Source organism: Mauremys reevesii, linkage group 4 (assembly GCF_016161935.1).
Source record: "Mauremys reevesii isolate NIE-2019 linkage group 4, ASM1616193v1, whole genome shotgun sequence".
NCBI lineage: Eukaryota > Metazoa > Chordata > Testudines > Geoemydidae > Mauremys > Mauremys reevesii.
In genome coordinates, this window is record NC_052626.1 from 142,246,929 (window position 1) to 142,269,569 (window position 22,641).

Genomic DNA, 22,641 nt, shown 5'->3' on the forward strand with positions numbered 1-22,641 from the left:
GAGACCATCTGCATTCTCTCCATACAGCACCTAGAACAGCGGGGGCCCGGCCCACGGCTGGGATCCCAACTCCCCAGCAACCCAGACCACAGAGCACAGCTTCAGTTGTGCAGGACTCGGGACCTCTTCCAGACCTGGAGCACCTGCCCTCTAACGCTAAGTCAGCGTGTCTGGGGAGCCGGCGAGCTCTCTGTGCTAGAGCTGGGGAAAGCCCCACCTATCCAAACCCTTGCTTTAGTAAACCCTCCAGTGTCCCTCTCCACCACCAGAAATCCAGCCTCTACTGACGCTGAACGTAGAAGTCCTGTCACTGGTACTATTTATATTTGCCGCCTTATGTTTATGTCATTCCAAAGGATCCCAAAGCTCTTTAGCCGCTACACACACGCACAGAACACCCCTAAAACGCAGCCACTTTGGGGCTGGACAACAGCAGGCTGCACAACTGAGACAGAAGGGACAATCTGAGCCTATGACGCGCTCTTGCAAAGAAATCTCTGGATCTGCAACATCCTCCACTAGGGTATGACGTTACTGATATAAATTGGGACCATATAGAACATGGGTTGCAACCAAGGTCCTGTAGTGGCACCAAATCTTAGGTAAAGGGGGTCATATAAGGTGTCTAAGACCAGGTTATGGGTTGCTGGTTATGATTATGCTGTCTGTGTGCATGTATCATTTTTAGTTGAATTTATGTATATTGGCTCTATACTGTTTGTATTTCAAGTTGGTGATGTGCTTCTGGGTGATATCCCAGACAAGTTGGTGTTAGCTCTGCTTAGCCTGCTTGATGGCCCATTAAGGACCATCAGCTACACAATTGACCCATTGAGAGAAGGCAGATACGCCTTATGACTCAGCGAAGTATGCAGGGACTGGCCCATGTGATTCCAGACTCCATTTTGCTGTAATTTTCCACAGTGGGGACAATTTTCCACAGTTCTTACACCTGGAAAAGCCTATATAAGGCTGATGCATCATCTCCATCTGGTCTTCAGTCCTGCTTCTTACCTCTGGAGGAACTTTGCTACAAGCTGAAGCTCTGCACAAAGGACTGAGGACCCATCCCAGCGGGGGATGTACTCCAGAGACTTGATTTGAACCTGCAGTTTACTCCATCACTGCTGCAAGCCTGAACTAAGAACTTTGCCATTACTGTATGTAATTGATTCCGTTTAACCAATTCTAGCTCTCATTTCTACCTTTTTCCCTTTGTAAATAAACCTTTAGATTTTAGATTCTAAAGGATTGGCAACAGCGTGATTTGTGGGTAAGATCTGATGTGTATATTGACCTGGGTCTGGGGCTTGGTCCTTTGGGATCGGGAGAACCTTTTTCTTTTATTGGGGTGTTGGTTTTCATAACCATTTATCCCCAGGACGAGTGCACTGGTGGTGATACTGGGAGACTGGAGTGTCTAAGGAAATTGCTTGTGTGACTTGTGGTTAGCCAGTGGGGTGAGACCGAAGTCCTTTTTGTCTGGCTGGTTTGGTTTGCCTTAGAGGTGGAAAAACCCCAGCCTAGGGCTGTGACTGCCCTGTTTGAGCAATTGGTCCTGATTTGGCACTCTCAGTTGGGTCCCGCCAGAACCGCATCGTCACATAGGGGTAGCACAGCAGGAGCGATAGTTTAAACCAGACGTACATGTACCCCTGGGGGTACGCAGAGCTCTTCCAGGGGGGTACATCAACTCATCTAGACAGTTGTCTAGTTTTACAACAGGCTACGTGAAAAGCACTAAACAAAGTCAGTGCAAACTCACATTTCATACAGACCATGACTTGTTCATACTGCTCTAAATACTATATGCTGAAATGTAAGTACAAGATTTATATTCCAACTGATTTTTTTATAATTATATGGTAACAATAAGAAAGTCAGCAACTTTTCAGTAACAGTGTGGCTGTGACACCTTTGTGTTCTTAGGTCTGATTTTGTAAGCAAGTGGTTTTTAAGTGAGGTGAAACTTGGGGACACCAAGAGAAATCAGCCTCCTGAAAGGCATACAGTCGTCTGGAAAGATTGAGAGCCACTGGTTTAAACAAGGCACTGGCAGCTGCCCGTACTGAAATTTGCCATTTTGTAGGAGTGCCCCGAGCAGAGCTAGACCGCACTAGGGGAGGCCTGAGGCTTGCACCTATGGTGTGCGGTCACAAACCACAGGGAGGGCCACGCATGCCAGGGCCTGACTACAAACTCAGTGAAAAGCCGCAGCACGAGCAGGGTATTCACGGGAATACCCCACTGAGATCTGGGCCCAGGACATAAGTGCATAGACACCAATGCAGAACACTTCCATGATACGCAGTCTGGCCACCAGGAAACAACAAAGCATTAACTGAACTGGCGGCCATAGCGGACAGCAGCAACAGGTCTCTCACAGATAAGCCTCCAGGATCCAAAAGCATTTTCATGCCTGCTGGTCCTGCCCTGGGGGATGAACTCCAGAAATTCAAAGGCACAGCATGATCCGGTGGCTGGAAGTTGAAGCTAGCCATATCCAGACTGGAAATAAAGTGTAAATGTTTAACCATGAGAGTAATGAACTATTGGAACAATTTACCAAGCTTGTGGTGGGTTCTCTGTCACTCACCATTTTTAAATCAAGACTGGATGTTTTTCTCAAAGCTCTGCTCTAGGAATTATTGGGGGAAGTTCTCTGGCCTGCGTTAGACAAGAGGTCAGACTACAGTGGCTCCTTCTGGCCTTGGAATCTAGGAAAATCTGGATCAGCACCGATGTCCCCCATCCAGGAAGCCATTTCAGATGCTGAGGCATAGGCGCCCACTCTGTGGGTGCTCAGGGGCTCAAGCACCCATGGAGAAAAAATACAGGGTGCTCAGCACCCACAGGGCTGGCTGCCAATCAGCTGTTCAGCAGCTGGTCCTGCCCTCCCCACATCAGCTGTTGAGCAGGGCTGCCCCACCACTTGCTCCTCTCTGCCCTTAAGGCAGGAGGGATCAGAAAGGAGCGAGCGCAGGCAGCATCCATCATCATGCCAGAGGGCTAGCAAGCGAGACAGACCTCCAGGGAGGGCAATCACTGGGCGAAATTCTGGCTGGATTAAGTAGTGGTTTTGTATCCCACACTTCAGAATGCCAGGGCCACACCGACTTATTGGGGCTCAGCACACATCTCCATTTGTCAGTGTCTTTTCCCTGATGAACACACCCACACGGCTATTTCGCCCTCCCCATCAGGCCTCTGACCTGACAGAGGTGCCACAGCCAGAAGGGGAGAGGGAAGAAATATGCTCATCTTTGCCACCAACAGAGAGAACGTCCTGTTTCCACCACAGATGTGCCAGGTTTGAGTCAGGCAATTAACGCAAAGAGCTCAACAAATACTGTCCCTGCGACTAGGGCGCACACATTCACCGCACAGCCAGCCAGCACGGGCACCCAAATCTCTCCAGAGCCTAATCAGCGACGCTCTGTGCGAAGAACCCTACCCCTTCGTTTAAAGAGACGACACCCAACTGGTCCTGATTCTGAAAGCTATTAATGGATCAAAGCCCAGCTGCATTAGAGGCTGCATCTCCACCTCTGGAGCACTTCTCGGGGGCAATGCAGAGTCTAAAGCTCGGTGCGAAGTGTATGAGAGCCTATAAGAGACTGAGACAAGGCACTTGAAGGGATCTGGCTGCAGAACAAACTTCCAGCAGAGATTAAACTAATCCAAAGCCTGGGCAGCTTTAGGAAATGCCACCACGTCTCCTTTAATAGAGCTTTTCCGCTAGAAGCAGAATGACTGTTAGCACAACAAACCTACCCAAGGAGAGCTTCCCATGGCCGGAGAGCGGAGAAGAGCGGAAGACTCCAAGTCCACTAGGGACCTTGCAATGCCAATCTAATGAATGTGGGAGGGGCCCAGACACTATGGTGATGGACACAAGTACCAAACCGTAAAATGGATGCATCTTTTTGGGACCTTTCCTCCATTCTGACCCAACGCTCCGGCCCATGCTTATAGCTGCCTGCTGAAACTGCCACTGGGCACGGAGATAAGGACACTGAAATGAGAAATCTCCCGGACTTCTTCTATTACCTAGATCGGAGTGGCCAACCTGTGGCTCTTCAGAAGTTAATATGCGGCTCCTTGTATAGGCACCAACTCCAGGGCTGGAGCTACAAGCACCACATTTCCAGTGTGCCGGGGGGTGCTCACTGCTCAACCCCTGACTCTGCCACAGGCCCTGCTCCTACTCCACCCCTTCCCCCAATGCCCCCCGCTCCTTCCTGCCCCATTCCCTGAGCCTGCCATGCCCTCGCTCCTCCCCCTCCCCCCAGAGCCTCCTGTATGGGGAAGGAGAGGGAGGCGCTGATCAGTGGGGCTGCTGGTGGGGGGCTGCTGTATTACTATGGCTCTTTGGCAACGTACATAGGTAAATTCTGGCTCCCTCTCAGGCACAGGTTGGCCACCCCTGACCTAGATCACTAAAGCTGCAGAACTGGAATTCATTTGCAAACTGGATACCATCAGATTAGGCCTGAATAAAGACTGGGAGCGGTTGGGTCATTACAAAACTTAAACTTAATTTCCCCAATACTAATTTCTCCCTGCTGTTACTCACACCTTCTTGTCAACTGTCTGTAATGGGCCACTCCCTTACCACCTCAAAAGTTATTTTTCCTCCCTTTGTATCCTGCTGTTAATTGATTGATCTCATTAGACTGACCTCACACTTGAAAGGATGGGGGTTGCTTTACCATGTGTTTATACCTGCTCCTGTATTTTCGACTCCATGCATCCGATGAAGTGGATTCTAGCCCATGAAAGCTTATACCCTAATACATTTGTTAGTCTCTAAGGTGCCACAAGGACTCCTCGGTTTGTTTGCTGATACAGACTAAGCCTGGCTACCACTCTGAAACCTAGCACCAGCTTGGATTCTTGCTCTGTCGGTTTTAATAGCCTCCTTCCTTTCCACCACTCACAGCCTTTGCTCTCTTTGTTCCTCTCGCTTTGGCCAACAGAATCTGGCAGTCTACAGCCACATCGCCCTTTCCGGCTCTCACGCCTGTGCAGAGGAATTCAAGCACCTCCCAACAGCAACCTGTTTCCAGTGACATTTAAACTAACTCCACAAACACGTGGCTGCTCTCCAAGCGGCCCATTCCGGAGGAACGATGCTGGGCACCCCTCCCAACACGCCCCCATGCGCACTGTGCTGCAGGGGTGAAAGCACTCACAATCCACACATGGTGGGAAGGGAAACTGAGGCACAGAGAAAGGAAGAGATTTGCCCAAGATCACCCAGCAGGGCAGTGGCAAGGCCGGGAAGAGAGCGCAGGCTGCTCAGGGCCCAGCCCAGGGCTCTGCTCAATAGGCTAGACTGGCTCCTTGGTATAAACTCCCCCATCCCTGTCAGTAGCAGGGCAGTTATCTTCCTTATCATAAGCCCAGCCCAGCCCCCCTCTCCCGCGAGAACCCCATCCACCCCCGGCCAGCCTGCAACCCCCCCACTATATAATGCCCCGGCAGCCTGGGCCAGCCCTGCCCCCGCTAGAACCCACCCCCGGGGCCGGGCCGGGCCGGGCCAGCCTCCCTCTCCCGCTATATAACCCCAGCCCGGGCCAGCCCCTCTATAACCCCCAGCCCGGGCCAGCCACCCTCTCCCCCTATATAACCCCCGTGCAGCCCAGGCCAGCCCCCCTCTCCCGCTATAACCCCCCCCAGCCCGGGCCAGCCCCCCCTCCCGCTATAACCCCCCCCAGCCCGGGCCAGCCCCCTCCCGCTATAAGCCCCCAGCCCGGGCCAGCCCCTCTCCCGCTATAACCCCCGCCCGGGCCTGCCCCTCTATAACCCCCGCCCGGGCCAGCCCCCTCCCCGCTATACCCCGCCCCGACCAGCCCCGCGCGGGGCACGCCGGGAGCCGCGGTCCCGGCCCCACCTGCTCGGCCGAGGTGAGGTCCTCACGCCGTCGTCCCGCAGACGCTCCCGGCCGGGCGGGGGCCCGGAGGCGGCCGCCATGCTCCGCAGCGGAGGGAGAGGCGGGGAGCCCGACGGCGGCTCGGCGGGGACAGAAAGGCTCGGGCCGGGCGCGATCCGCTCGGCGGCTCCCCTCAGGGCCGCAGGGCGCCAGTGCAGGCGGCCGAGCGCGGCGCCCAGGTGGGGCCCTCCCGCGGACGGCCTGCGCGGCGCCGGCTGGGCTCCCCTACCGGCCCTGGCCGGGACTGCAGCGCTGCCTGCCCCCGCCTGTGCGCTCCTGCCGTCCCCTCTGCGTGCCCCTAGCAAGCCCCCTTCCCATGTGTCCCCCCCAGCATGTCTTCTGCATGTCCCTAGCATGTCCTCCTCCCTTGCGGTGTGCCCCAACGTGTCCCCTTCCTGCGTGTGCCCTTAGCATGTCCACTGTATGCCCCTAGCGTATTGTCTGCATGCCCCAGCATGCCCCATTCCCACGTGTGCCCCTAGCATGTCCCCTCCATACCCCTAGTGTGTCCCCCTCCACGTGTGCCCCTAGCATGTCTCCTTCCCCCATATGCCCATAGCATATTGTCTGCATGTCCCCTTCCCACATGTGCACCTAGCATGTCCCCTGCATGCCCCTAGCATGTCTCCTTCCCCCATATGCCCATAGCATATTGTCTGCATGTCCCCTTCCCACATGTGCTCCTAGCATGTCCCCTGCATGCCCCTAGCATGTCCCCTTCTCACATGTGCCCCTCACATGTCCCCTGCATACCCCTAGTGTGTCCCCCTCCACATGTGCCCCTAGCATGCCCTGTGCCCCAGGTGCCCTTAGCATGTCCCCTGCATGCTTGTACTGTGCCCACTCCCACATGTGTTGCTACCATGCCTTCCCCTCCTGCATGCCCAGTGTTTCCGCCGCATGCCCCTGGAGCATCTTGCTTCCCTGTGTCCGTAGCATGGCCCCCATGTGCCCCTTGTTCCTCAAATACCCCCCAATGCCAACGGCAAGGGGGTTACAGGAATGTCCTGACTCTGATGCGTACTTGTACATTCTGGGTCACCAAAGAGTGTAATGGGAGGTCTTAAATGAAAGCCGGGGTCCCACTGATGACTGTTACCCTTGTGAAATGCATGTATAGCTAGTAAGGGGTTCTGTGTGTATTCTGCAAATTCGTTCTTGGGGTGAGTATCACAGCGGGAGGGTTCCTGTGGATTGACCTCTGTATTGACCTCTCCCTCCCTTGGGATGTAAACTACACCAGTAAGCTAACACTGCAGGCACACTTGCATATGAAGTCAACAGAGAGATGTGAAGTCAACAGGGAAGAGCCCAGAGGAGGGTTATACTGTCTCCAAGGTCAGACAATGAACTTTGGGGATACAAGTAGAAGGCAAGAAAGACGCCCCCATATCCTGTGCCTAGGAGGTAAACGGGATCACAACCAGCCTTGGCTGAAGATGCTGCTGAAGGCTTTGGGTGAGATAAACCTCAGTCCCTAGAAAGCAAGTTAAGGATTTGGTTTATATGTAACCTTTTGTTTCCATGATCCTTGCCCAGCATCTCTTGAATCTTGGTAATAAACTTCACAATTTGCCTGCGTGGTTTTGACCTGCCCCAACTAGGGTGACCAGACAGCAAGTGTGAAAACTTGGGACAGGGGGTGGGGGGTAATAGGAGCCTATATAAGAAAAAGACCCAAAAATCGGGACTGTCCATGTAAAATTGGGACATCTGGTCACCTAGCCCTGATGCCAATAGTCCCTGTTGAACAGGTTCCAGGCCAGGCAAGGTCTCTGGGCGGCCAACCAGTATCGCTGGGGCCTTCGTGACAGCCCTGTGAGCAGCTGTGACACAGCACAGATGATGACGCACATTGTCGATTAATGCCTCTGACTAGGTTCAGCGGTAGCCTAGAAGAACTGCATCATGCCACTGAAGATGCCATCACTTGGCTAGATAACTATGCACACGCTACATAAATAAACTTCCCCTTGTTTTCACTATAAATTAGGGCTGTCGATTAATCGCAGTTAACTCACGCGATTAACTTAAAAAAATTAATCGCAATTAACAAAATTAATCGTGATTAATCGCAGTTTTAATTGCACCGTTAAACAATAGAATACCAATTGATATTTATTAAATATTGTGGATGTTTTTCTACATTTTCATATTTACTATATTCTGTGTTGTAATTGAAATCAAAGTGTATATTATTTTAATTACAAATATTTGCACTGCAAAAATGATAAAAGAAATAGTATTTTTCAATTCACCTCATACAAGTACTGTACTGCAATCTCTTTGTTGTTAAAGCGCAACTTACAAATGTAGATTTTTTTTTGTTACATAACTGCACTCAAAAACAAAACAATGTAAAACTTCAGAGCCTACAGGTCAACCCAGTCCTACTTCTTGTTCAGCCATGTCCTGGGGAATGGTGGTTGAAGCATAGGGTGACCAGATGTCCCGATTTTATAGGGACAGTCCCGATTTTTTGGTCTTTTTCTTATATAGGCTCCTATTACCCACCCCCCCTCCTGATTTTTCACACTTGCTGTCTGGTCACCCTATTGAAGCATGAAGGGACATATGAATCTTTAGCGCATCTGGCATGTAAATATCTTGTGACACCGGCTACAGAAGTGCCATGCGAATGTCTGTTCTCACTTTCAGGTGACATTGTAAACAAGAAGCGGGCAGCATTATCTCCTGCAAATGTGAACAAACTGGGTGAAGAGGGGATTTGCTGAGGAAGCTGGACCGCGAAGGGCCGTGTGCCAGGAGCCCGGCAGCGAGGGCACAGAGCGTGTGACGAGCAGGGGCGGCTCTAGGCACCAGCAAACCAAGCTGTTGCCTAGGGCGGCCAAATCTAGGGGGCGGCAGGCTGGGCCGGTGGACCTGCCGCAGGCATGACTGCGGAGGGGGCGCTCGTCCCGCGGCTCGGCTGGACCTCCCGCAGGCATGACTGCGGCAGCTCAAGCGGAGCCGCCGGACCCGCGAACCGTCCGCAGCCGTGCCCGCGGGAGGTCCGCTGTTCCCGCGGCTCCGGTGGAGCTCCCACAGTCATGCCTGCGGCAGGTCCGCTCGTCCCGGGGCTCCGGTGGACCTGCCGCGGGAGCTCAACCGGAGCCGCGGGAAGAGGGGACCCGCCGCGGGACCGAGGAAGGGCGGCGCAGCACACCGCGCTGCCTGGGGCAGCCTATTTTCTAGAGCCGCCCCTGGTGACGAGGTAGGGTTACCCTGGTACACTGATGCCTGTGGAACGGGGTTGGTCCTGTGGGTGAGGAGCTGTCTTTGGTGGGGGAGCTGCAGTCATCGCGCTAGTGAAGCAAAGCAGCATGGCAAGCCAGAGGGAGGCGAAAACGGGCAGGCGGGGGTGAAACTGGACTTCGCAGCCAGGGGACAGCGGTTTGAGTCCTTCCTGGAGTGATGCAGCAGGGGGTGGAAAAACTCCTTTTACTAGGATGGTATTTTCCAGTTTAGTATTTTCCTAAGCAAGCACTTGATGTCACTTTCCATTATTTCTCATCTATTGTTCTTCTATTATTTCTATTCTATTATTCTTCCTGCCAAATTTCTGGGGGGTTCCTCTATGAAGTTTAAAATGTAAGGGTCTGTCCGGTGTGTTGCTTTGCCTCTGCCTCTCTTCCCAGTTGGCAGAGCCTAGCCAAGGCCTGGGTCACCAGTCAATTTCCTCCTACAGCCAAGCCCCGAGGGAGACTCCTGCAGTCTGTGCACAGAAAGGTGTCATTTTGCAGGTGAACATTGGCCAAATAAATCTGTATGCAGTTGGCAAAGGCAACATAGTCCGGCCGGTAAAAGATGCTAATGCCTGCATGGAGTGTGTGTGTGTGTGTGTGGGGGGGGTCCTTGTCAATGGGATCCCCTTTTCCTCGTGCACAGCCCCGGCGCTGGGCGATCACACCGCATTTCTGTGTGTGCTCTCTCTGCTTCATATCGGTTGCCATGGCAGATCTCCATGGCCGTGCCCTCACATCCTGCAGGAACGGGGAGCCTGCTCAGTGCTGCTCGATAGGTAGCGGCAGGCCTGAGCTAACACACAGCGCGGACTCTGCTCCGAGGGCGACGGTGCCTCCCGCTGCCTCATTGCAGTCGGTCCGAGCTGCCTCCAGCAGGGGAGGGAACAAAATGATTGGTGTCTCCCAGCGCAAGGACAAGGGGGTGATCGATGGAAGAAAAAGGGGGCAAACTGAAAATCGCTACAAGGAAATCCCTTCTCACCCAGTGGGTGATCGGCCTGTGGAACTCCCTGCCACAAGGTGTAAGGGCCAAGAGCTGAGCCAGGTTCAAAAGGGGACTGGACGTTTCTATGCAGAATGAGACTATCCAGCATTGGAATAGCTGATGCTGGCACACATTCTGGCAGGGATATGAGCCCTCTGGCTTCAGGACATGAGCCCAGTGCTGCGAGAGACCAGGATGAGACCTGTGGGAGGAGCAGATTATCCCGCAGCTGCTACGGTGGGGGTCCTACCCCTTTGTCTAAAGCACCTGGTTCTGGCCACTGTCAGGGATGGGATCCTGGACTGGGGTCTGATCCAGGCTAGCAGGGCCTATGCTGCCGTGAATCTGAGTGGCTATTTATTCCATGTAATACAGCAGCACCCGATCTGCGTTGGGGCTTCTTGTGCCTGGCTCTGCAGACCTACAGAATAGACACAGGCCCTGCCAACCTTGAGTTGGATGAGCCAAAACGCCCACCTTTCTCCTACCCTGGTTAACAGCAGTGCCCTGCAGCAGCTGCCTGACCCAGCAATTCACCACGGGCTTACTGCAGCGTATGTGGCTGGGAGCCTGGACTCCTGGGTCCTTTCCAGAGTCTGACACCCACGTGTGACCCGGGACACGTAGCTCCAAGTGGACACCTGTCTGTGCTCCAGTCCCCCCTTTGAGAACTGGGGTAACGCACCTTGGTAAAGCGAGCTGCGATCCTGGGCTGCGAGATGCTCTCTTCATTCAAAGGGTTATTATTAAAGGGGCAGGTGCAGAGCTCCTTACAGCTGAGTGGCCGAACGGTTTCTGTTACGTTCTTCGTGAAGAGCTCGGATGCCGCCATGGCGTGGTGCAGCGGGGATCTGGAACGTTAGTAGGGGTTGGATAGTCTTAGGGTCAGCGAGGTTACAGGTGCCTTTCGGGGGTACCAAAGCAAGCTGCTCTGATTTGCCAGCTGTTGAAAAGCACCATTTCCTGTCTGAGCTTCACTCGGTAGAGCTTGCTACTAAAATCCTCCAGCCTCCCATCAGCACCTGCGTGCACTGCCCCAGTGGTTCCCCTCAGTGTGCCACATGTAGCTGGGGCAAATGCTTCCTGCTTCCCCACCAGGGACCTTCCTGGCTGAGGGGAAAGTGCACTAGGTTGGGAGCCAGCAGACTATGAGTTTATGCCTCGTGTCTCCTGACTGCTGTCCACGCTCTGTGTCCTTCACAAGCCTTGTAGCTGAGCCAGGCTAGCTATCCCACTGAGACGTTTCGCAGGGCTGGAAGAGAAGTCTGCTCTCTGATGTGGGCCAGCCCAAGCCTCAGCCATGCTGTCAGAAAGAAGCTGCCAGATCTAAGCGTTTGGCTACGTTGTCTGGAAAATGAGGCTATTCACCATTTCAATGTGTTACGCATTTTCCTCTTGTGGCTGCTCTGCAGATAACAACCTACATCTGCTGCCACTGCCACCTACTGTAGATGATCCTTTAGTTCAGGTGATAGAGGCCCATGCTGAAAGCCCAGAATTCAAACCTTGCTAATGCAAAGGATGGAGGTTTATGGATCACCCATCACAGAATGTTTTTAAATCAACCTAGGCAATTCTGTACAATTAAGTTCGTGAAAAGAATGTTCAAGTTGCAAAGTCCAGTGCTCAAAAGTTAGCAAATGTCAGAATAATAAGGGTTGCTTTTGCAACCTGAATTCAGCTGTCTGCATTATGAGACAGTCTATAACAATGGTCCCCAAACTTTTTACCTTGCACCGCCCTTACTCCTGTCCATGCCGCCCCCCGAGCTGAGGCTGTGGCTACGGGAGAGGGAGGGATGCAGACAGGGATAAGGGGTCTGGGGCCACAGCTCGGGGCGGGCTTGGGGCTGGTTCTCCCTCTCCGGCACCCATGGGGGCTGGCCCAGGCCCTAGCCATGCCCCCCCCAAACATTCCTCTGTGCCCCCCGGGGACCTCTGGGCTATAATTACGTGATCACAGGTTTCTTTTCGCCCTCAGGCCCTCTGCATCATTCAGTGCACATTTTTTCGTTTCAGATAAAATGCTTCAGCTGCTTCAGAGAATAATATGAGAGGGAAATACATTCTTTTGCCCTCAGGGCATCATTTCAGAAAAATTCTGGGGCAGGCAAAGTTGTGCCAGTACAGAGAACATAATATGTGATTATATTTGTGATGTTATTGACATAAACTGTGACGGTACAGATCATTGTTGCAACCAGGGTCCTATGGTTGCACTGGGTCTTGTACAGAGGATGCCAAGTGGGGTGTCTACGGGAAGGTTGTAGTTTGCTGGTTATGGGTATGCTGTCTGTATGTGTTATCATTTTTGTATTCAAAGTTATGAATATTGGCTATGTACTTAACTTGTTTGATTCTAAGTAGCCTTAGTGAAGCATTTGGTCAGCTTCCTGAGGAAGGACTATTCTCAGTAAGTGCCCAATCAAGAAACACTTAACTGACAATGAACTTTGGGAGACGCCAACCCACCTCTGAGCTTTCCTGGGGATGTTCAAACTAACATGTAAACAATGGCGTTGGCCTGCAAAAAGCTGATTCATTCACAGACAGGTGACTAGCCCAGGTGACTGCAAACTCCATCTTGTTGAGGGGTGTGATGAAGTGGGGGATTGTCTTGTTTTTTCCTTGTTTTTCCAGTGGGTTGCATGCAGAGGGGGTGGGACTCAGTGTCCCCGGGTGTTACTGGTTTAACGAGGTGAGGGGAGAGGGAGTTGTTGTTACAGAGGACCAGCGAGGGAACTTGGGACCCCAGCCAATGGCCTGGAGAATGGATACCCCAGCGACTGGTGACCTGGTGACCCGGAGGCCCAGCTCAGGAGTCGCAGCCAGTTCTGGCCAGTGGGAGGACAATGGGCTGCGAAGTGAGGACCCTGGTGACCTAACCAGCCAGTTCCAGCCAGAGAGGGAGAGAGGACAGAAGAGAGGAGGAGGAGGCCCAGGCGACCCTGTTTACCTGGATCGAAGACAATGGACAGAGGTGGGGTTTGGTGGAGGAGATATCAGATGCCCAGCTGGGAAGCAGGGGGGCTCTGGGCTGGAGGGGGGAGCAGGCAGAGCCCACCTGGATGCAGGGGAGACTTAGACATACTGTGCGGAGGGAGGCCAGGCCTGAGGGCCCTGAGAGTTTCCTGTGCTGTGTTCAAACGCTCAATAAACCCTCCTGTTTTACACTGGCTGAGAGTCACTCCGGCCTAGAGAACAGGGTTGCATTATTCCCTTTGGGAGTGGAGGCTCTGGGGGTCCAGAGTGAGTGGACTCCCTGAGGGGGCCCACGGAGAGAGACAGGCATGCTAAGGCTCAGAGAGGTGCGGCTCCAGGAGGCGGAGGGGCTTAACCCCTGAGAGAGAGTGGACCCCTGAGAAGGGCTGTCACACTGAAGGGGTTTCCCCCCACAGACCACTGAGGCCAAGAGTGGGCACGACCTGTGAGTCCGTGACAAGGGGATTTTACACAGGAGAACAAAGGGGTTTCCACCCACAAGAGAAATACTCTATGAGGCCCTGGGAACTCCTCCATTTGGTCTTCAGCTGGCTGAAGAGGTAGCCTCTCCACCCCAAAGAGATGCCTGAAAGAAACTGGAACAAAGGACAGTAACTATGGGGGTGTGAGTGATTGCTGGACCCAGACTAGGAAGGAGTCTAGTCTGTGAAAGAAGCTTATTGGAACATCTCTGAGGGTGAGATTTACCTGCATTTAGTTTCCTATTGTATTAGGCTTAAACTTGTGTGTTTTTGTTTTATTTTGCTTGACAATTTACTTTGTTCTGTCTGTTATTACTTGGAATCGCTTAAATCCTACTTTTTATACTTAATAAAATCACTTTTTGCTTATTAATGACCCAGAGCAAGTAATTAATTCCTAGGGGAGCAAACAGCTGTGCATCTCTCTCTATCAGTGTTATAGAGGGTGGACAATTTATGAGTTTGCCCTTTATAAGCTCTACACAGAGTAAAACGGATTTATTTGGGGTTTGGATCCCATTGGGAGCTGGGTATCTGGGTGCTAGAGACAGGAGCACTTCTTAAGCTGTTTTCAGTTAAGTCTGCAGCTTGTGAGAGGCGTGGTTCAGACCTGGGTCTGTGTTGCAGCAGGCTGGCGTGTCTGGCTCAACAAGACAGGATACTGGAGACCCAAGCTGGCAGGGAAAACGGGCTCAGAGGTAGTCTCAGCACATCAGATGGCAGCCCCAAGGGGGTCTCTGTGACCCAACCCGTCACAATATTATAGTCTGCAAAGTTGGGAGCAGGGGGATCAGAAAGTGGGGGATGTAGACCTATGAACAGTCAAGGAGGGAACCAAGGTCTTGGGGGAGGGGCAACTGCCCCCCTCCCATGCACCATAGTAAATGACACCCCTGTTTTGCCCATGTTAAAAAATTCTTATAACTGTTTCATTGAGAAGCTCTAGCACGTCCATGTTTTGCAGCAGAGGCTTGAAATTTGGCAGAGGGGTGGCCCTGATGGCCTTGCTATTCCGGCAAAAATCCACCTAAATCTGGTACAATTATCAACCTTTTAAAAAAATCTCAGTTTGCACATGCTCAGTAGAGACTTGTTAGAGTTGGGCAGCTAAAATCTCAGTAGAGTCCATGCTCCAGCCAAGGGCTGCAGAACTGTCCCTACAATTGCTGCTTCTGTGGGCGACAGGGGAGAATTGCAGACCATAGGGGAGGGGGGACAAAGGCAGGAGCGAGGAGTGAGGGGAGAGGATATAAGAGGGGAAGGAGTTGTAGAGGGGAGAGGCTAGGAGTGGGGGTGGGGAGGCAGTAGCAGGAGCTGGGGAGTGGAGATTGGAACTGAAGGGGACAGGGAGGGAAGCAGGGCAGAAGAGTGTAACCACTAGACACTCCTCTCCAGACCCTGGATTGGATCCCAGGATCCCTGAGAGTCTCTATATGCCTCTGCTGTCAACAAATAGCTATCAAAGCTACTGGTAAAGTCTGTGTCTCCATCCCCCTCTGGTGGCAGGTGCAAATATTGCACTGGGCATAGCACAGTAACGGGGGTACTGCCAGAGGAGCCCGTACAAAGGCGAGGACACAGAACACCCTGTAAATCTGTGACACTGAGCGCTCACAGCTGGAACCACAGTCACTGGGACCTGTATTTCGAACACATAAACTGCTGTATAACGCTAAGTACTATGGAAGATCAGGCCCTGATTGGGCACCCACACTTAGTGGGCACTTGGCAGTGGTGGCCTTAATCTCTGTGTGCCTCCGTTTCCTGTGTGCGTAAGGTTAATGTCTTCAACCAGGTCATTCATTAATGTTTGAGAAGCTCTCAGACGCAAGGCTGAGAGCACCACAGGAACGCCCAGGAGGAAATGCACAGTTCTGTGTTTGGATGGGCAGTAAATAATGCAGGGACCACACACTGAATCGGGAGGCTAAAAGGCAGTTGCCCATGCACAGAAGGAGGCAGGGTCCTGTGGAAACAGTAGCACGTGATCATACCGTTAAAGAGTTTAGCATAATGCACATGAGCACGGGGCAGAGTTACAGCTGTGCGGGCATCTCCTAATTTTCAAGGGCTCCACTTTGCAACCTGAATGTTCTGTCAATGAAGGGCTTTTTATGACATTATTCCTACAGCTTGCTACTGCCCTATACCTGCAGCATTGTTATTGCAGTGCATGGTGGGCTGGTTCTCCAAGGGAGAACTGCGGGGCGGAATTTCACTGCCTGTAGAACTCAGAGCCACTGGCAGAGTCGGTGTCTTGGAGATGGGAAATTCACCACACCAACACCACTAGAATACTGGCTTGTTGAGGGGGCTCTGCTAGGCTTGAATGATGGCAAGAGAGGGGAGAGCAGTGAATGATGCCAATAAAGGGGATGGGATGAATATTAGCTGTAGTTCGAGCAATAGGAATTGCAGCTGTCTGAGCTGAAGGGAATTACTCTGAATGGCCAGTCCTATTCCTCTGGCTTTGGAAGGCAGAGAAATTAAACTAGGATACAGGTGTGTTGTGTAGCACTGAGAGACCCCTGTTGTGCAAGGCGCTGCACAGACACACAGCAAGAGACAGGCCCTGCCCCAGCTGAGATCAGGGCCCCGTTGTGCTGGGCGCTGCAGAGACACAGCGAGAGACTGGCTCTGCCGCAGCTGATATCAGGGCCCCATCATGCCAGGCACTGCCAGACACACAACGAGAGACAGGCCCTGCCCCAGTTGAGATCAGGGCCCCGTTGTGCCAGGCACTGCACAGACACACAGAAAGAGACAAGACCTGCCCTGAACAGCTCACAGTCTAAACAGACAAGGGATGAGAGGGGAAGGCACTTGCCTGAGGTAACCCCAAAGGTCCATATTTCCCTTAGCTGGCTGCTCCCTCTATGCTTGGACTCTTTGGGTTAATCTGGTCTCACCAGAGACCCCCCATGGCTAGTAAATGTTGTTCTGTGGCCTCATTCCCCCCACGAATCCCAGCGCTGCTCACACGCTGCACTCACACAGCTTAGCTGCCCTGTGCTCAGACCCTATGGCAACCAGCGCAGTGTTAGAATGTGGAACACAACCAGGGCAAAGGGCTGAGTCCCTGCTCTCTGCCTTCGCACCTGATTCTCCAGGGCACGGAGGTATTTGAAAGCTGATGCCACCAAGCTTTCTCCTTCAGGCCAGCACGGTCCCATACCCACCAGAGGTGCACCATGCTTTGCAGCTCCCACAAAGCCAGGCACCAGAGACATATAGGGATGTCCTAGGGACTTGCCTCGGCACGGCACCCCTCCTCTGTGCAGAGATTAGATCTGCAGCTGCAGGACCGTGCCCATGGTGTGACTTGGCCAACAGAGGTGCTCTGGGGCTGGGAGATGGAGCTGCTGGTAGGGCAGGATTGCCGCAGTCCAGGGCTGCAGACATACTCAAACATGGCTCCGCCCTCATACTGTGGCCCTGCCCCACCCCACCTCTTCTTGGGGTGGTAATGGCAGGGACCACCCTCACAAAAGCCATCTGGTGGGGTCTGCCCATCTCCCTGGGTCACTGCTTCCCTGGCTGCCTGTAGGAGAGGGTTTGTCCTGGAGGGGGAGGGCTTGGCTCCGCAAGGGTGACCAGATGTCCCGATTTTATAGGGACAGTCCGGATTTTTGGATCTTTTTCTTATATAGGCGCCTATTATCCCTCACCCCGTCCGATTTTTCACATTTGCTGTCTTGTCACCCTAGGCTCCGCCCACCTGAGCATGGGGCTCTGTGTGAAGGCACCAGCTGACCCCAGCACAGTCACGCTAGGCTGATGGCAGCCGGACTGCGTCACGCGTCCTCTCCTGAGGTGGTGGCAGTGGGTTCCAGAGCTAATAGGGGCACCTCCCCCTCCTCCCAGCAATGGGCTCTGGGATGGGCTCTCTGCAGACTCAGACAGTGTGGCTGGGTTGGTAACACCTTGGGCAGCTGCCCCCACCCCATTGATGGGCTCAGGCTCTTGGCAGACTCAGGCAGGGTGGCTGCTTATCACTCACACCCAGATGAGCTCCCCTATCACCCCACCCAGCAATGGGCTCAGGCTCTCGGCAGACTCAGGCAGGGTGGCTGGGTTGATAACACCTTGGGCAGCTCCCCCCACCCAGCGATGGGCTCAGGCTCTCGGCAGACTCAGGCAGGGTGGTTGCCTGGGTCACACGGAGGGCAGCTCCCCCCACCCAGCGATGGGCTCAGGCTCTCGGCAGACTCAGGCAGGGTGGTTGCCTGGGTCACATGGGGGGCAGCTCCCCCCACCCAGCGATGGGCTCAGGCTCTCGGCAGACTCAGGCAGGGTGGTTGCCTGGGTCACACGGGGGGGGCAGTTTCCCCCACCCAGTGATGGGCTCAGGCTCTCGGCAGACTCAGGCAGGGTGGTTGCCTGGGTCACATGGGGGGCAGCTCCCCCCACCCAGCAATGGGCTCAGGCTCTCGGCAGACTCAGGCAGGGTGGCTGCCTGGGTTACACGGGGGGGGCAGTTTCCCCCACCCAGCGATGGGCTCAGGCAGGTGTTTGGGAGTCAGTCCTCCGTACCCGCTCCTGCCCCCGGCCCCACCCGCAGCCCGGCGGGGAAGGGGCCGGCCCTGGCTCTGCGGCGGCGCGGTCCCGGCTCTCCCCCCGCCGGCGGGCGCTGGGGCTGCAGCCCGGCCGGACGCGGCGGGCGGCGATGGCAGCAGCAGGCGCGGCGCGGGGCTGAGCCCGGAGCCCGCAGCCCGTCCCGGCTCCCCGCCATGGCCAAGCAGTACGACGTGCTGTTCCGGCTGCTGCTGCTCGGGGACTCGGGCGTGGGCAAGACCTGCCTGCTCTGCCGCTTCACAGACAACGAGTTCCACCCCTCGCACATCTCCACCATCGGTACGGGCCGCGCCGGGCTCCTGGCGCAGCTTCCCCATCGCGGGGGGCCGGGCATGGGGGCGATGGACCGGGTCTGCGGGGTGCACTGGTGCTGGGGCTGGGCAGACCAGATCTGCGGGGTGCACTGGTGCCGGGGCCGGGCATGGGGTGATGGACCGGGTCTGGGGGTGCACTGGTGCCGGGGGCTGGGCATGGGGTAGGAGACCAGATCTGCGGGGTGCACTGGTGCCGGGGGTGGGGCTGGGCATGGGGGTGATGGACCAGGTCTGGCGGGTGCACTGGTGCCGGGGTGGGCTGGGCATGGGGTGATGGACCAGGATCTGGCGGGTGCACTGGTGCTGGGAGCGCTGGGCGTGGGGGTAGGAGACCTGGTCGGGGTGCACTGGTGCTGGGGCTGGGCATGGGGATGATGGACCAGGTCTGGGGAGCAGGTGCACTGGTGCTGGGGCTGGGCATGGGGGTAGGAGACCAGATCTGCGCACTGGTGCCGGGGTGGGGCGGGGCTTGGGGGTGATGGACCAGGTCTGGCGGGTGCACTGGTGCTGGGGACTGGGCATGGAGGTAGGAGACCTGGTCGGGGGTGCACTGGTGCCGGGGTGGGGGTGGCTGGGCATGGGGATGATGGACCAGGTCGGGGAGGAGGGTGCACTGGTGCTGGGGGCATGAGGGGGCGCACTGGTGCCGGGGAGCGGGCGCATTGGGATCCTGCCCGTTGTGCAGCGTCGCCGGCAGCGCGTTGGGTCCCTGCGAGGGCGCTGGGCCGAGGGACCCGCGGAGGCGGCTGTGGCTGAGCAAAGCGGCTCTTTGTTCATCACCGCGCTGCCCCGAGTGCGGGCGGGGCCGGGGGATCGATGTGGCCGGGCTGAGAGAAGGGGGGGGGGTGAGAAATGGGTGGGGCCAGGCTGGGAACCGCGGAGGAGGGAACCGATGGGGCCAGGCTGAGAGCCATGGGGTGGAGGGGGAAATCGGCGAGGTTGGGTTGGGACCCCTGATCCCTTCCATAGAAGCTCTCCCAGCTCTGGGGTGAAGGGTGCTGCTGTGAGGAGCCACCGGCCCCTGAGTGCACTGGGGGGAACCTCAGCGAGGTTTTCTGGGTGCTCTCTACCCACAAAGGGGCCTCTCACATCTGCCAGAATGTACCAACTCCACTGGGAGGCTGTCAGTGCTCTGGGTCCCTCCTGGGCACAGCGGGAAGGGGAGAGCAAATATCTTGCAGGTCCTTGGCCTAATATCGGGGCCTGGGGGGAGGAATCCTGTGTACCCCGGTCTGGTGACTCCTAAGGGGGACTGGGTGCTGCAGGCCCTGCTGCTAGAGATCCTGGATGTGCCGCTATAGCTACTCACTCCGGAACCTGCCTTCCCCTCCGGCGTGAGGGGCTCTGGAGAAGAGAAAAACAGGTCCTGGCCGCGCCATGCTCAGGAGAGGCCCTCTGATGTGTGGTGCTGGGGTTGTCAGTCTGGGTGCTGGGACCGGATTCCAAACTGGGTTTCTCCCCTTCCCAAAGCAGGGTGTAGTGTGGCTGTGGAGCAGTCAGGGGCGGCTCTAGGATTTCCGCCGCCCCAAGCATGGCGGCATGCTGCGGGGGGCGCTCTAGCGGTTGCCGGTCCCGCGGCTCCGGTGGACCTCCCGCAGACGTGCCTGTGGAGGGTCCGCTGGCCCCGCGGCTCCGGTGGACCTCCTGCAGGCACGCCTGCGGATGCTCCACCGGAGCCGTGGGACCAGCGACCCCTCTGCAGGCATGCCTGCGGGAGGTCCGCCGGAGCCGCCTGCCACCCTCCCGCTGGGACGCCGCCCCAAGCGCGCGCTTGGCGCGCTGGGGTCTGGAGCCGGCCCTGGGAGCAGTCTCTGTGCTCCACACCTGGGACCTGGCTGCATGTCGGTGGCCGTTGGGTGTACTGATTGGGTGGAAGGTGCTATTTAAAGTCCATTATTCTATAACCACCATGCCGGCTGCCATCTTTTGCCAGGGAGCTTGCTCCCTGGGACATGCCACGGAGGGGCTGTTTTCAGCCTTTAGCGTCTCGTCCTCCCATCAGTGGGCTCTTAACTCAGCAGTTAACTGGTAGGTCCCTGTTCTGTGCTGCCCTGTTCTGTGCTGGGGGATCCTTCACCTTCCTTCGGTTCACTGTGAATCCTGCCCCCAGGGCAACAGATGTGGCAGCGACTGAATGTTCTGCTCCATTCAATCAGCTGGGCCATGGAAAAAACTCTTTAGCAACTGAATCTTTGGGGCTCCCAGGCCATGGCTGCTGCTCCCCGTCCCGACACCTTCCCTCCCCCAGGAAAAGGCTCAGGGCCTTGGAGAGGCTCCTGTATAAAGAGATTGGGACAGCTTGGAATGCTGCTGAGGAGAACAGCTGAGCTAGAGAGGAAACTGGGCTCCCCCGTGACGGCTCAGTGAATGGGGCTTCGATTGCCCTGTGGTACCTGCTGCCACTGAGGCCAACAGCATGGCAGGACCCCAAAGGGCTGGCCGGGGTGTGCCTAGTAAAAACATCCAGGGCTATGTTAGATGGGATCATTTTGTACAGGGAACAGCAACCCTCATGCTTCAGGGCAACGAACTGCTGGGAAGGAGCCGGGGAGCGTGCTGGCCTCTTCCAGTGAGTGCAGACAGCAGGTGCTGTGGCCTTGCAGTGGGCTGCAGCGTGTGGTTAGGATCACCGCCCCCCACAGGCTGCAGCTCTCCTTGTCCTGCAGTGAAGGGACAGAGGTTTTCCGGGCCTGGTCAGGAATGGGCAGAAGGTGCCCAGCGGTGGCTGTAAAACACCGCTCTGTTCCCCGGCGCATGTCCCTGAGCCTGCTTTCGGCTGCATCCTTTCCTGAGCCTCTGAAGGGATGAGGAAGCTGCTCTTGGCCTGGGGCAGCCCCTTCCCACAAGCCAGGGTAACTCCTTTGATGTGCACTGCCGGCTTCTGGCTTAGTAAGTTGGCCTCCTGCAGAGGGGAAGGGCTCGGATCCTGCCAGCTCTGATTGGTCTGATCTGACCGCTCGTTCTTACTTACATTCTGGCTCAAGGAGCTCCTCCAGCACTGCACCTCTGGGCAGTGCCGCCTAGTGGACAGAGCCCTGGACTGGGACTCAGGAGACCAGGGTTCTATTTCTAGCTTGCCGCTGGCCTGCTGGATGACCACGGGCAAGTCACTTCCCTGCCTCAGTTTCCCCATCCGTACAATGGGGATAATAATACTGCGTGCTGTACAAGAACTAGGTGGTATTATTTGCTAACTGCTCTTTTCCTGCGATAGTGTCACTTGCAACCTTGCATTCAATACCGTCGTCCAGGGTATTGGTGGGTGAAACCCCAGCACGCTCCCCTGTACCCAGGGCTGTGAGCCTTCCCTGACAAAAGGTGCAAGGGCAGCTTTCCCTTCCTAGTAGCCGGCTCCCCAATCCATGAATATAGGCTAAGAGAGAAATAGGCAGGAGCTGTGATCAGTTGACCGGATTAATTGAACATGGCTAGAAACACAGCTCTACAAAATTCTGCTCACTCCAGCCGCAGCCCTTGGTGACTCTGCAGTGGGTGCTCTCCTCCCGAGAAAGCTTTCAGAGAAGCAAAGGGAAACGGATGTGCTGTGCCCAAGAGCAGTGCGCTGCCCGTGTACAGGAGGTCAGATGCCTCTGGCAAATCAAGCCCCCCTCTCTGTGCCCACTCAGGGCAGGGCAGCTGGAAATGTTCAGAGTTCCAGCAAACTGACGGGCTGAACGCTTCGAAACGCAAAGCTGCCTTGGGTTGTGCCAATTACTTTCTTCCCTTCAGCAGTTTCTCCTTCCCAGGTGGACCGGCCTGCCCCGCTGCAGTATGGCCTTCTGGCTAGTTCCAGAGTGTAAGGCGAGAAGGGAGTTAATCACCTAGACTGACCTCCCCTATAGCGCAGGCTATTACATTTCACCCCAGTCTTGAGCCCCAAGACTCATTAGACTAAGGCTAACCTGTTGTGAGCCCCAGGCAGAGACCAGGAGGGACCGAGGGGCCACCATCGCCCAAGGCTCCTGCAATGGCAGGGAATGGATTGTGGGGCCACACCCAGCTCATTGCAGCAGACAACCTGTGCCCAATGCTGCAGAGGAAGGAGACTCCCCCGCTAGGGTGATCAGTTGTCCCGATTTTATAGGGACAGTCCCAATTTTTGGGTCTTTTTCTTATATAGGCTC

The 22,641-nt window shown here is 55.4% G+C and overlaps 2 protein-coding genes across 5 annotated transcripts in view; one reads left to right on the forward strand and one right to left on the reverse strand.

Annotated features, from left to right (window-relative positions):
• LOC120404041 (protein farnesyltransferase subunit beta-like) overlaps positions 1-10,997 on the reverse strand; it is a 34,901-nt gene extending 23,904 nt beyond the window's left edge. The window contains exons 1-2 of the mRNA XM_039536049.1: positions 10,851-10,997; positions 5,897-6,136 (exon numbers count right to left, since the gene is read on the reverse strand). Coding sequence (XP_039391983.1) covers positions 5,897-6,136; positions 10,851-10,997 — 387 coding nt within the window. The remainder of the gene's footprint in view (positions 1-5,896; positions 6,137-10,850) is intronic.
• Positions 10,998-18,300: 7,303 nt separating this feature from the next.
• Positions 18,301-22,641, forward strand: part of RAB15 (RAB15, member RAS oncogene family) — a 29,355-nt gene continuing 25,014 nt past the window's right edge. For all 4 annotated transcript variants that reach the window (XR_005598028.1, XR_005598027.1, XM_039537238.1 and 1 more), the window contains exon 1: positions 18,301-18,482. Coding sequence is in view for 2 of the 4 variants with exons in the window: in XM_039537238.1 (XP_039393172.1) it covers positions 18,359-18,482 (124 nt within the window). In the remaining 2 variants the exon portion in view is untranslated. The remainder of the gene's footprint in view (positions 18,483-22,641) is intronic.